This window comes from Hypanus sabinus, chromosome 21 (assembly GCF_030144855.1).
Source record: "Hypanus sabinus isolate sHypSab1 chromosome 21, sHypSab1.hap1, whole genome shotgun sequence".
Classification (NCBI taxonomy): domain Eukaryota; kingdom Metazoa; phylum Chordata; class Chondrichthyes; order Myliobatiformes; family Dasyatidae; genus Hypanus; species Hypanus sabinus.
Genome location: NC_082726.1, coordinates 8,031,689 through 8,046,550, shown reverse-complemented (window position 1 = coordinate 8,046,550; position 14,862 = coordinate 8,031,689). Strand labels below are relative to the sequence as shown.

The 14,862-nt window shown below is 41.5% G+C and overlaps 1 protein-coding gene across 2 annotated transcripts in view; it reads right to left on the bottom strand.

Moving 5' to 3' along the window:
• The window catches only part of LOC132378764 (furin-like), a 144,047-nt gene that overhangs the window by 34,576 nt on the left and 94,609 nt on the right, over window positions 1-14,862 (bottom strand). The window contains exons 6-9 of one of the 2 annotated variants that reach the window (XM_059945907.1): window positions 12,191-12,279; window positions 5,885-6,057; window positions 5,517-5,729; window positions 1,960-2,060 (exon numbers count right to left, since the gene is read on the bottom strand). In XM_059945907.1, the coding sequence (XP_059801890.1) occupies window positions 1,960-2,060; window positions 5,517-5,729; window positions 5,885-6,057; window positions 12,191-12,279 (576 nt within the window). The remainder of the gene's footprint in view (window positions 1-1,959; window positions 2,061-5,516; window positions 5,730-5,884; window positions 6,058-12,190; window positions 12,280-14,862) is intronic. The other variant, XM_059945908.1, reaches the window with a different exon arrangement.

The following is a 14,862-nucleotide window of genomic DNA, read 5'->3' as shown; positions in this document are numbered from 1 at the left end:
TGCATGTTGCATCAATACACTATAGCAAATTCAGAAGGCTTGTAAATGTACATGGCAAATAAAGTTGATCCTTGATGTTTCCACCAGTGGGAAAGTCTTGAACAAGGTGGGGGGAGGGGCAGGGGAAGGTCATTAGTTCCTGAAGTATGTAGGAATTTTCTCTTGGTGAATCTATGGCCTCTAGTTAATTGGAACACATCGGGACCAATACATTTTGGCCCAATTTACCTGTTTCATGGAAATAGTTAAAAGGTATATAAATGGCACAAAATGACTATCTACATAACAAACTATGTATTTAAGTGAAATACAGAATGAATTAGAACACTACCAATGCGACTGCAGTACTATAAAACAATTCCTAATAGTTATCGAAGGAATTCATTCAGTGTATGCTGCCATGTTCTTTTTGACTGACAGTAAATGAACAAAATCAGTGAAAACACCTAGTGTAGATAATGGACTATCTTCATACAATGCTGTCAATGATTGCATCCTCCAAATCTTCATTATCATTGTACCATTCAAGATAACTGTCGATACCTTGAAACTCTTTGTAGTTTCTAACTTGAAGTAGTAAAATTGTTTCATTTTCACTCCTGGTAGTTTCAGGCAACCCCCAGCTTGAATTCTTGAAACCACAATGAACAGCTCTGAATTGTCTTGTTGCTTATTTCTCGCCAATTATCATTGACAAAAATCACTGCTTTTTGAACACAAGCATAGGCAACTGATGCTATTTAAAAAACTGTTTGTTCTAAGCACAGCGTATTGTCTAATGGATGCATGCAACTGATACATGTGACTGACACTGGTTAGAAACTGTTTGGCAACAGTCTTCTGTCCCAATTAAGTGGCATAATACACCAAATTAGCAACTATCCTGATTATCTGATGGCCCATTGTATTTGAAGGAGAGAAGGGAAGATCGGGAATTGAGGGCTATGGGGAGCTGACACAAAAGAATTTGAGGCCTGGGCCAGATTACTCACTCCTAGTGTTCTTTGTGATACTACTTGTTAATATTTTTTTATTGAAAATATCTAGAATTCAAATATTAACACATAGCTCTCTGCAGATGTTAGAAATTTTAAGCAAAAATGCTGGAGGAATTTAGCAGTTCAGGCAGCTTCAATGGGGCAGGGGTGAAGAAATAAACAGTCGACTTTTCTGGCCAAGTCCAGAAAAGACCAGGACTGAATCCACAATAAAAAGGTGAAGGGAGGGGAAGGAGTACAGAGAGGTGACAGGTAAAGCCAAGTGAAGGGGTAGGTGGGTGGGTGGGGGAGGGAGAATGAAGTCAAGAGCTGGGAGGAGATAGGTGGAAGAGGTAAAGGGCTGAACAAGGAGGGATCTGAAAGGAGAGGAGGAGGGGCACCAGAGGGAGAAGATTGGTAGGTGAGAAGGGTGCCACGGTAGAGTAGCGCAGCAATTAGTGCAATGCTATTACAGCTTGGGGCACTGGAATTTGTAATTTAATCCCGGCACCCTCTATAAGTAGTCTCCCTGTGGAATGCATGTGTTTTCCTTGGGTGCTCTGGTCTCCTCCCACAGTTCAAAGACTGTGCAGATTAATTAGCCATTGTAAATTATCCTGTGATTAGAGGGTTAAATAGGAATTGTTGAGGAGTTGGCACTGCTTGAGGGCTGGAAGGGCCTACTCTGCGCTGTATTGCCAAAGAAAATAAAATAGGGGCGAGAGGGTAACTAGAATGGGAAATAAAATTCCATTCCCCTTTCTGGTTAACCTCTTCCCCTGCCTCCTTCTCTGTTTTGTCTAATCCCTAAAAGGTTGACTGTTTATTCCTCTCCACAGATGTTGCCTGACCCATTGAGTTCCACCAGCACTTTGTGTGTGCTGCTCTAAAATTTAAATAATTTATTAAAACGTTAATAAGAAAATGGGGGCACGAATTACTATGCTGGCAGCCATCAGACAGAGTCAGGCATATTGCTTACTTTGCTTCCAGTGCAAGAGCGATGATTCCCGCAGCAAGGGGAGCAGAGGCTGAGGTTCCGGTGTGTGACTCTGTACATTTCTCCCTCAGGTCAGTGGTAACCTAAGCAAAAGTAAAAGATATATGAGCAACCAGAGATTCCAATTTCAGTCAGATGATAGAAACTGGTCAAAGTACAGGAACACCAATAAAATAGCAACAAATGAAATGGACAGCAGGTTCAAACTGAAACAATAAACTACCTTTCTTGTTTCAACCCGGTTCCATTTTCTGCTGTGATCAAAGAACGTTCTCAACAATGTCAACTGAGCACTCATATTCCACTGATTCAAAAGAAGATAAGAAATAGGAGGAGGAGCTGGCCATCTGGCCCATCAAGCCTGCTCTGCTATTCAAGAAAATCATTGCTGATCTGGCTGTGGATTCAAATCTGCCTTCCCATCAGGCAGAAGATACAAAAGCCTGAAAGCACACGTCACCAGGCTCCAGGACAGTTTCTATCCTGTTGTAATGTGACAGCTGACTGGTCCCCTAGTGCAATAAGATGGATGCTTGACCTCACAATCTACTTCGTATGATCTTGCACCTTATTGTCATTGTTCCCTCCTTCAACATTCAGGACTATCTGATGATCCAACACTAAAAACAATTTGTACCAACATTCAGTCTAAGTGGCTGAACACTAGCTGGTATTAATTGGCAACACTCAAGCTTTACACTCCATGGAGTTGGAATGAGATCAAAGCACTTTTATTCTTCAGTCATGCAGTTTTTAAATGGTACCACTGAGATTTGGTCTCATTAGCAAATATGCTTTCAGCATCTACAAAATAATGTTGTTTCCTCAAAAACACGCCAATTTGGCAGATAAAAAAAAAATCACAAAATCTCATTTACCTAGCCATGTGGCTATTTCACAAACATAGGCTTTGAACAGAGAGGGACTGTTTGATCAGAATACAAATTTCAGCCAAATTAACCCACAAGTTAGCAATCCTGCCTTGGAATCCAAGCCAACTTTTTTAAAACTCTACAAGCACAATGAAAATCAATAGTTTCACCTTAGTGTCATAGAACATTACACCACAGAAAAAGGCCCTTCAGCCCATTGAGTCCTTAGGGATCTTAACTGTTGCCGGTTTTACATTAGCTATCTCAAAATGGACTGGAAAAATAAAGCATTTTGACCAAATTGTCCTATCGCTCTGTGGAGGCATTGATATTCCCAGGAAGGGTTCTCACTGGATCGATGTTCAATAGGAATCTGAAAGAGAAGACAGTTTCAGGCACCCCTCTCCCCCCCCCCCCCCCCACCACACCATCCTCATCACATTCTACAAAGGATGTATTGAGAGTGTCCTGAGCAGCTGCATCACTGCCTGGTTCGGGAATTGCATCATCTCAGATCACAAGACTCTGCAGCGGATAGTAAGGTCAGCTGAAAAGATCATCAGGGTCTCTCTTCCCGCCATTACATTTACACCATACACTACACCCGCAAAGCTAATAGCATTGTGAAGGACCCCACACACCCCTCATACAAACTCTTCTCCCTCCTGCCATCTGACAAAAGGTACTGATGCATTTGGGTTCTCACGACCAGAATGTGCAACAGTTTCTTCCCCCAAGCCATCAGACTCCTCAATACCCAGAGTCTAGACTGACATCTACGTCATTTATTATTGTATTGAAATTTGTCCTCTACTGTGCCAATTGCCTTGTTTATTATTAATTAATTAATTATTGTGCTGCCCTGCTCCATTTTGTACACTTTATTTAGTCCTGCGTAGGTCTGGAGTCTAGTGTAGTTTTTGTGTTGTTTTACGTAGTCCAGTTTAGCCTTGAGTTGTCTCACATAGTCTAGTGTAGTTTTGTGTTGTTTTATGTAGCACCATTGTCCTGGAGGAACATTGCTTCACTTTTACTGTGTACTGTACCAGCAATTTATGGTCAAAATGACAATAAAAAGTGACTTGACTTGAAAATTCCCACCACTGAACAGAAGAGCAGTTATAGTCCATAGATTCGGTGAAAGGGTGAATGCGGAAGCACAGTGAAGTCAGCTTAACACAACTGACAATGGATCGTTAACAATTAAAATATTTAGTGGCCATGGCTCCTGTGTACACAATACCTCCTGTACCTAATAAAGTGGCCATTGAGTGCACATTCATGGTCTTCTGCTGCTGTAGCCCATCCACTTCAATGTTGAATAGAGATGCTCTTCAGCACACCACTGTTGTAACGTGCGATTACTTGAGCCCTGTCAGCTTGAAACAGTCTGTCCATTCCCCTTTGACCTCTCTCATTAACAAGGCGTTTTTGCCCACAGAACTGCCGCTCACTGGATGTGGTGCTTTTGCACCATTCTCTGGATATTCTAAATGCTACTGTGCATGAAAATCCCAGGAGATCAGCAGTTTCTGAGATAGTCAAACCACTCCGTCTGGCACCAACAATCACAGCACACTCAAAGGCACTTAGATCATATTTCTTCCCATTCCAATGCTTTGTCTGAAGAACACCAGAACCACTTGACCATGTCTGCATGCTTTTATGCATTGAGTTGCTGCCACATGATTGGCCGCATTAACGAGGTGTGTAGATGTACCTAATAAAGTGGCCACTGTGTGTACATAGAGCAATATAACCGAAGACACAAGAATCAATCCAAAGAACTCCTTTTTCTTTAAGAAAATACAAATGGCCCGCCTCACTTTTGTTTCAAGTTTTCAGTGTCAAAATAAATGCTTGTTTAGTAAATGCTTTCAACCATCCCATTCCGAGAATTCTAAAGAAGCACCAAGCACATGGATTCCCAATATATGGCATCACTAAATAACAGGCAAGTGTTTCAGGAATTTCAGTGACATGTTATTAATGAAGTGTTTTGGTGCTCTCAGCAAGCAAAGAAATCAACTGTATTGTAGTGTAGCAGTCAGAGTAACACTGTTACAGAGCCAGCGACCCACGTTCAATTCTGCTGCAGTGATAAGAATTTTGTACAGTTTTCCCATGACCAAGTGGGTTTCCTTCAGATGCTCCCAAATTCCAAACAGGTTAAGGTTATTAAGTTGTGGACATGCTATGCTGATGCCGGAAGAGTGGCGACACTTGTGGGCTACCAGTTCATCCTCACTGATTTGATTTGATTTGATGCAAGTTACAAATTTCACTATGTTTCAATGTATCTGTGACAAATAAAGCCAATCTTCATTAGTAATTTTTATCTAAGACGATGCCTCAAGAAGGAAAAAGGTGCCACCTTCTCATTGCTACTATCAAGGTGACACAGGGGCCCGAAGATACACACGATGTTTCAGGAACAGCTCCGCCATCAGATTTCTGAATGGACCATGAATACTACCTCACTATTCTTTTTCTTTGCTCTCTTTTTGCACTATTTATTTATTGCATTTAAACATATTTCTTACTGTAATTTAGTTAATTTAGCAAAACAAATTTCATGACATATGCCAGCATTATTAAATCAGATTCGGACTCTAATCTTTTTCTTTACACTTTGGTGATAATTACACGAATTTAATAACGACTTACAATCTGCTTTTCAAATTGCCCTCCACTGCTGTACGTGGTAGCAAGCGTTGAGGAGCATGCCTCACTATACCATGGCACATTCCCATTTTGAGTTGTACTGCTGATTGACAGAGTGTAAATGCTGTTTGTGTATCCATCGCAGTTACAGCTGTCGAGCTCCCGGCCACCATTTCCAGAGGCCCACACAAAAATTGAGCCGAGACCCCGGCGTCCCTGTGAATAGTGAACCAAAGCACAATGATGTACAACGTGAGTCCAAGGTTATAGAACAGATGAAAACAAAAAGTGAAATTGGGTATTTAAAATCTTTTCTTGACCCTGCTAATGCATACTTCACTGCAGAACATGCAAGAGTAAAATTTACTTACCTGAGTAATGCCTTTAAAAAAGGCTGCCTGAGCCAGTTTAGCAGGCCCATCCACTGTCTTTCCATCATCTTCTGGACCCCAACTGGCACTATAGATGTCAATGTGCTGAGGATTCATGCTGAGGGACTTGGCTTCCACAGCATCAGTCACCTCCCCATCCAGCATTCGCACGCCTACACAATCCCAAATAATAGAAATTAAATGGTTGAACAGGTTTTTGGAGCACAAAGCTTTGGTGACCTAGGTTCAGAGCTTAGTTGAGTATCAGCTGGATGGGGAAGAGTAGGGTTGAGAGGGATAATAAATCAGGTACAATGGAACGGCGGGGCAGACTCAATTGGCTGAATGACCCAATTTTGCTCCTATGTCTTATGGGTGATACAGGACAAAATTAATGAAAATTAAGAAAGGAAGACATGAAATATCTGATTGTGTTTGTTACAGATCATTCTAAAGTTATGACATCATAGAGAACATAATTATGGATAAACTAAGAAACCAGTCATTGGGTGTGGCACATTCTGATTCTGTCCCATCGAAACTACACAAAGAAACACAATAGATTAAGGTTCCTGCTACAAACACATCATTAAAGGTGCATCCCTGCCACAAGGCACAGTCTGGGACAGATTTGCTTTGTCACTTGACTTGCTGATTAATTGTATATTCATGAAGCCGTTCTTCAACACTGTATCAAAAGTAAGATATTTTGGGTGTTACTAAGCCTTTTGGAAAAGGTATCAGTATTGAATATTCAGAGGTTCTGTTAGTTGAAATTCACTATCAACATCAATGTGTAATTCTGTAAAATTGTCAGACTACATTCCAAATGTTGAAGTAGGTGATCATAACAATTGAAACTGTAGGTATGTGGCGACCCACTTCCTAGCGCACTCAAATAGCCAGCACACCAGCATAAAGGCCTGTCCCAAAAGGGCGCCACGTCTGCTTCACCAGCAAGGTAAATACGTGCCCCCTACAGCATCCGTGCCCGGGGAGGGCGGGATCAGGAAGGTTTTAAAGCGAGGCCGTGAAGTTCGAATAAAATCTTTTTGTAACTGCAGTTCACCGACTCCGTGTTGTAATTTCAGCACTGCGTGTAGCACACCGCTACAATTGATGACCCGACGCTGCGACCTCACCTATGGTTCCAGCAAGCAGAAGCCCAATTCCACGTTTGGCAGATAACCTCAGAGGACACACATTACTACTACGTGGTGAGCTCCCTCGACTAGGACACAGCGGCCCAGGTTGAGGAGTTCATACAGTCTCCCACAGTGGGAAAAGTTGCTACAAAAGTAGCAACTTCATTAGTAATTTAATTAGTAATTAGTAAAACAAAAGTTGCTACAACTTGAATTACCTAGAACCAGCCAGCCACTGTCGATGGCATCGCAGGGTCAGTCACATTCATGTGTAGACAGACTTCATATTGAGTCAAGTATAGATCAGGCTGGTCCATCTGAGAAGTGCCAAGATGAAAATGCCCCAGTAACTAAAGAGGTGTCATCTGAATCCACAAAACAGGATTAAATCAGCAGTTGGAGAAATAATGGGAGTGTTTGAGAAAGTCAGAGACATTGGCCAAAAGGCAATGTCTACAAGATAAGTATACACCCTGAAAGATACCCCGACAGGAATTATACCAAAAGCACACTTGGTGGATGGTAGCTTTGAGGAATTGAACATAAAAGAACTCTAAAGAGACTCATCAACATGTGCAGAGTCGCTCCAACTACTTTGCACAGTGATATATGAAAAGCAACAGCAACTCTATTCCATGGACATAAAATCCACATTCTTACAGGAAACAGCATTGTCATGTGACATTTACATTCAATCCCTGCTTGAAGCCAGAAGTGAAGGAACACTGTGGAAACTCCAAGTGTGTTAATGGTCTAGCAGATGCATCACTCTACTAGTATAAAAAGGTCCAGGAACTATGTTGAAGACGGATGGGAAGATATCACAAGTGCCTGCAGCTGTTTTTTTTTATTGACAAGATTCAGAATGTCATGTTATTGGAATACTTGCCCGTCATGTAGACAATTTCATATGGGGATGACCACAAAACTTTGCCACATAGTCATTCCTCAGCTAAGGTCAGCCTTTCAGGTTGGACATGAGGAACATGATAGATTCTGCTATATAGGGATAGACATACTTGTTGACTGAACAGTACAACTGCACCAAGAAGGCTACATAAGGAATCTTCAGACTATCTGCATGGAATCCTCACATGCCATACAGCAAGAAGCTGAAGTTGAGTGACTTAGGTCAAAGATGGGTGGCAAGACAGAGCAGATCTGACATCATGTCTGATGCCTGCAACTTGGTATCCAGCACAAAAAAATGCCACAGTACAAACTTTACATTAGGCAATCAAGACTGCGAAATTCAATCTGGAAAAAGTAGTCTTGAAGTTTCAACAGCTTAGAAAAGATACTCATCGATTTCAGTGATGTTCACTTAGAAACCTTCCTGATGGAAATACTCAAGGAAGATATTTCATTGTATTGATGGGAGAAGAGGGAAGATTTTCACCTCTTTGTTGGCAATCAAAAAGGATGAAGAGTTGTATGCAGTATGCTGGCGAAGAAACCCATGCAACGTCTGATGGCATTGACAATGCTGTTTATTTAGCCACATTCTATTGAACTTGTCCATGGCGAGCCAAAGAAGAATAATCTACAAGTAACTGGTGTCACATACAACTACTCTTTGGTTGCTGCCATTAAATCCACCATGTCAGTTACAAAGAACAGACTTCATTTAGAGATAAGCAGCATCAAGGAACTTGTGCAAGCACAGAAAATTCATCACATGCAATGGTCAACTACAAAGGAACAACTCGCTGACTGACTCACAAGGAAGGGAGCACCAGCTCTTGTGCTGCAGAAGACACTTACTGAAGGCATTTGGGACCTTAGGAATTGTATCAACATCAAGGGTTAGAACCAATTCCCATATCCTAATGGCCAGTGGAATTGATAGTTTTTAAATTTTCTTTAATATACATAAAAAGGATGGGAGATAGTCGAGTTTATTCATTTGGGCTATGTAAGCATCTACTCGGGAGGCAGACTTTCGCTGTTATTGTCATTCACATTTACCCTGCTTTGGGCATGCAGAGGTGGGGGGGGGGGGTGTTGCAAGGGAATAAGAAAATGGCAAATGGTAGCCCTCATGTACTGAACTTGAATGGAGAAAGCAAAGTTGATTAAATCTTGTCTTTGTTGCTTGAGCATCAACCGGTTTGCAGCGTGAATAGACTTGTTTTCGCAGTTACAGCTTCCATGTGGCTCAGTTTTAGTCAGTCACAACAGTACTAATTTCTATATTTTTATAGGGGATAAACCAAATCTACAGCAAGCATTTAGAGACTCTCAGTCTGCAGATCAGGTGGCATCTATGGGAAGGAATAAACATTTGATGCTTCAGGGTGAGACCCTTCATCAGGACTGGAAAAAAAGGGGAAGCATCCAGAAAAAGAAGGTGAGCATAGTAAAGAGGAACACTGGGAGTAATGTACTGCAAGTAGTACAGTGGGAGTAATACACCTGGACGAGTATAGTGGGAGCAATATAATGAGTTACATGTGGAAATAGAGTAATATAAAGGAAGACAAGCTAGAAGCCAGATGAAGAAGGAATATAACAGGAGAAGAGAGTGGAAAATGGAAAGAAAGAAAAGCACAATTGGAAGAGGCCAGAATGGGGAAATGAGGGAGGAAGAGGAGGGGGAAAAATTATTGGAAGCTGGAGAAATCGATGTTCATGACATCAAGATGGAGGCTACCTAGATGGAATACAAGATGTTACTCCTCCAACCTGAGAGTCTGACAGCACTCACTATAGAAAGTGTGAAGGATATTTGAAATAAATTGCGAAGAGCACCAATGATGCAGAGAGGAGTTTAATCAAATTTAAATAACAGAGACAACTGAACACTGAGATTTTGCCCCTGGATGAGTAAATGTCAGCTATGTTCTGATTCTGTACTGCATCCTGGACATTCCCACATTGTTGTTACTCCTGAATCACATTTTATTAGCACCTTTAATGCAGTCAAAATACTCCAATGTGCATCACAGGACCACAAAATAAAATTAATATCAAAGTATTAAGGGAGAATATCCATCGCTAGGTTGAACAAGTAGGCATCCAGACATGAAGTTACAAAGGTAGAGTTGCTTAAGGGGCATAATGGATGACAGATAAGGCCATTCAAGGCACCTAGAGCCCATGTGTAGGGTAACACACAGAATGCAGGAGGAACTCAGCAGGTCAGGCAGCATCAATGAAGAGGAATAGACAGTCAAGTTTTCAGGGCAAAATCCTTCAGCAGAATTATATCATGCAGAGGATGCTAACTACTCCTATCCCTCATCTTTATAGCACAAGGGTAAAACCTCTTGCTATCAAACTGGCCCTACACTCAGTGATGGAATTGGCTAAAAATAAAATAATTAATACCAGAATTAAAACAGTGGTCAAAATTATAGATATCAAATGTCTGAAATGTTCACATTGCAATAGCAACTAGGATAAGAAAAAAAAAGTTCTTAAAACAATCGATAATGTTTTATGTTATGGACAAGCAATACATTTCTGTTTGTGAAGATTAGATTTAATAGCACTGAGCCTCATTTTTAAGTAGAATGCTGGCAATCATTAACACGACTTGCACTGAACTGTGATTACAGCAATGTGGCAGAGGCAGGTGACACCTGAGGCATTGACTACAACGAACAAGTGACGGGGATAAAGCAAATCTAAAAGGGGACACCAAATCAAAATGTCACAAAATCTTTGAGGATACTTTGTTCTTCTTTTTATTTCCTTTTTTTAAAAAAATATACATTGACTTTGGTGTACTTTAGATAGAGAATGCAGGTCATCTGTGTGTCCAGGACAAAGTAGTGAGCAGGAAAAAAATCATTGGCGGACACCTCTCACCCTGCAGATGGTCTTTTCCAAAAGCTCCCTTCCAAAAAGTACCATCTTACAAGTTTTCTTCCCCCCAGTTAATTTGATCAACTATTCTAGTTAGAACCCCCCACTTCCCTTTATCTATTATCCCCAACACTACACTGAAAACCATTTAAGCCACTTTTTATAATGCTGTTTAGATTGTAAATACATGCAATATTTATGTATTCAAGATCCAATATTGTTTAATGTCATTTCCACTGTACAAATATAAAGGAGAACGAAATGCAGATCCGATAGAGCACTTCCACCTCCTCTCTGTAGGCAATCTCACCATTGTTGGTGATGAACTGTCATGTCATTGGTGAACTTGACAAAGTGATTACTCAGCTGTTTGGCTATGCAGTCACCCGTGGGCAGAGTGTACAGCCGTGGGGAGCGCCTGCATTGAGGATGAAGGGGAGGGAGGAGCGGTTATGCATCCTGACTGTCTGGGGTCTGTTGGTTAAGAAGTCCAACACCCAGCTGCACAGTGGTGCATTTAGACCGAGGAGTAGGAGTTATGAACACTTTATTCCACACTCATACTTTAACCTCTAACTTTATTTTTATATCTAATTCTTTATAATTATCATTGTTTTTTGTTGTATATCGTGAAAACACAAGGTGGCAAATTCCTAATACATGTCAATGCACATGGTGAACAATGTTGATCCTTAAACCTCATCATTCCACCCTGCTCTGGGGAACAAACACTTTACTGAAGCTGCAGAGGGACGAAGCTTCGCTTGATGATGGGTCTCGGCCTGAAACGTCGACTGTTTATTCCTCTCCATAGATGCTGCCTGACCTATTTACAGGTGCTTTTTTTCAGCAGCAGTTGCCAAACCTAATCTCTACCATTTAGAAGGACATGAATCAACAAAAACAGCAACAGCAGTAATCTCTTCAAAGCACTAGCTTGGAAACATTACTGATCTTTCTTCATGGCTAGGCCTGAATTTCGAGTTATTGATGGGAATATGTTCACTGCACACCCATTAGAGATTCAAAAATACTCCAAAGGCAAACAGGGATGGGCAATAAATATTGTAACATTTTAAAGTAAAACCTTTATTGCATGATAAAATTAAAGTCAGGACTCCAATACAACCACCCTCATTAGATGGATGTTTGAAGAAAAAAAATCTACAAAATTCTCATGGAATGGGCTTTTATATTGAACAATAATTCCTCTTAATTTTGGATAGCGTTAAACTAATTGTTCATTTGGGTTTTCAAAATGAGTAGAACTTTATCTGGAAAAGAATGGTGTTTACAGAGACTGGACTTGGAGCAGTGAAATTACCAATGGTAAGAGAACAGATGAACCTACCTCCTATTCTAGCATTATATGCCACCCCCACTCCACAAATCTCATTGTTAGCAGCAGCAGCTACTTCCCCAGCACATCGTGTTCCATGCCTGTGAAGAAAAGGAAAGCAATGCAAATACTTACATGCATATGTTTTTCTGATAAATATATTTGCACACCACTCTTATCATTTCATCCCCTTCAACCTTCACAGAGTCACCAACAGCTGAACCACCCACAGATGAGAATCACAACACAGCTAGGCCCTTCAGCCCATCATGTATCAGAGGCCACCACAGTAGCATAGAGGTGAACATGACATTATTACAGATAGGGGTGCTTCAGTTCGGTGTTCAATTCCGGCACCATCAATAAAGAGTCTGTATGTTCCGCCCTGTGAACCGCACGCAATTCCTCCCGGTGCTCTAGTCTCCTTCTACGTTCCAAAGACATACTAGTTAGCCGACAAATTGGTCATTGTAAATTGTCCCGGAATTAGGCTAAGCTTAAAATTGGGGGTTGCTGGGTGTCAGAAGTGCCTATTTTGCGCTGCATCTCCATCCATAAGTAACAGCAAGAATCCTAGCAGTGATTCCTGTGAGACATTACTGATTACAGCCTTCCAACTACGACAACCCTTTCTCCTGCTCTACCTTCTATTGTCAAACTAATCTCAGATTCAATTCATTAACTTGCCAAAGCTGGAGTAGGATGCAACTTTGAGTCTCTATCATGTGGCCTTCTTCAAAATTGGACCACATGGTAGAGTAGAAGTGAACGTACCACTTTACTGCCCCAGCTGTAAGATCAGGAATCAACTCCCACCACTGTCAGTAAGGAGTTCGTACTTTCTCCCCATAACCGCATGGGTTTCCTCCAGGTACTCAGTTTTCTTCTTTATTTCTTTTAAAAAAAGACATAGGAGCAGAGTTAGGCCATTCAGCCCATTGAGACTGCTCTGCCATTTCATCATGGCTGATCCATTTCCCCTTCAACCCCATTCTTCTACTTTTGCCCCAATACCTTCAACACCCTAACTAATCAAAACCTATAAACCTCCTCCTTAAATACACCCAATGACCTGGCCTCCACAGCCAACTGATTCCACAGATTCACCACCCTCCGGCTAAAGAAATTCCTTCTCATCTCCGTTCTAAATGGAAGTCCTTCTTTTTTGAGGCTGTGTCCTCTGATTCTAAACTTGCCCACTATAGGAAACAACCTCTCTACATACCTTTCAACATTCGATAGGTTTCAATGAGATTTCCCCTCATTCTTCCAAATTCTAGGGAGTATAGGCCCAGAGCCATCAAACACTCCTCATAGGCTAACCCTTTCATTTCCAGAATCATTCTCATGAACCTCCTTTGAACCCTCTCCAATGTCAGCCTATTCTTTTTAAATAAGGGCCCAAAACTGCTCACAATACTCCAAATGAGGAAAAACTTCTTCTCCCAGAGAGTTGTGGAGGTGTGGAATGCACTGCCTCGGAAGACGGTGGAGGCCAATTCTCTGGATGCTTTCAAGAAGGAGCTAGATAGATATCTGATGGATAGGGGAATCAAGGGATATGGGGACAAGGCAGGGACTGGGTACTGATAGTGAATGATCAGCCATGATCTCAGAATGGCGGTGCAGACTCGAGGGGCTGAATGGTCTACTTCTGCACCTATTGTCTATAAATGAGGTCTCCCCGATACCTTATAAAGCCTAGGCATCACACTCATGCTTTTATATTCTGATCCACTCAAAATGAATGTTCACATTGTATTTGCCTTCCTCACCACCAACTCAACCTTCAGGGACTTCCAAGTGCCTTTGCACCCCACACTGAAAACAGGCTATGCTTTTATTCCCTCCACCAAAGTGCAATCCCATACACTTCCTGACAGCTTATTCCATCCGCCTTCTCTGTCCATTCTCCTAATCTGTGTAAATCCTTCTGCAATCTCCCTGCTTACTCAACGCTATCTGCACTTCCACCCATCTTCATATCGTCTGCAACTTGGCCGTAAAGCCATCAATTCCATCATTCAAATCATTGACATACAACGGAAAAATACGCAGTCCTTACACTGACCCCTGTGGAACATCACTAGTCAGTGACAGCCAATCAGGAAAAAGTTCCCTTTATTCCCACACTTTGCCTCCTACCAATCATCCAATGCTCTATCCATGTTGGTATCTATCCTGTTATACCATGAACATGCAACTTGTTAAGCAGCCTAATGTGTGGCACCTTGTCAAAGGCCTTCTGAAGATCCAAGTGCACAACATACACCACTTCTCCTTTGTCCATCCTGCTTTTATTTCCTCAAAGAATTCCAACAGACTTGTTGAACAAGATTTTCCCTTTGGAAAACCATGCTGCCTTTGGCCTATTTTATCAAGTACATCCAAGTATCTGAAATCTCATCCTTTACAATGAACTCCCAACATTGACTTAACCACTGACGTCAAGCTAACTGGCCTATAATTTCCTCTCTTCTGCCTCCTTCGCTTCTTGAAGAGTGGAGTGACATTTCAAATTTTCTAGTTTTCTGGAACCATTCCAGAATCTATTGACTCTTGAAAGATCATTACTAATGCCTCCACAATCTCTTTAGCTACCTCTTGGACTAACCCTGGGAGGTAGTCCATCTGGTCCAGGTGACTTATCTACTTTCAGACCTTTCAGTTCCCTAGTAATGGAA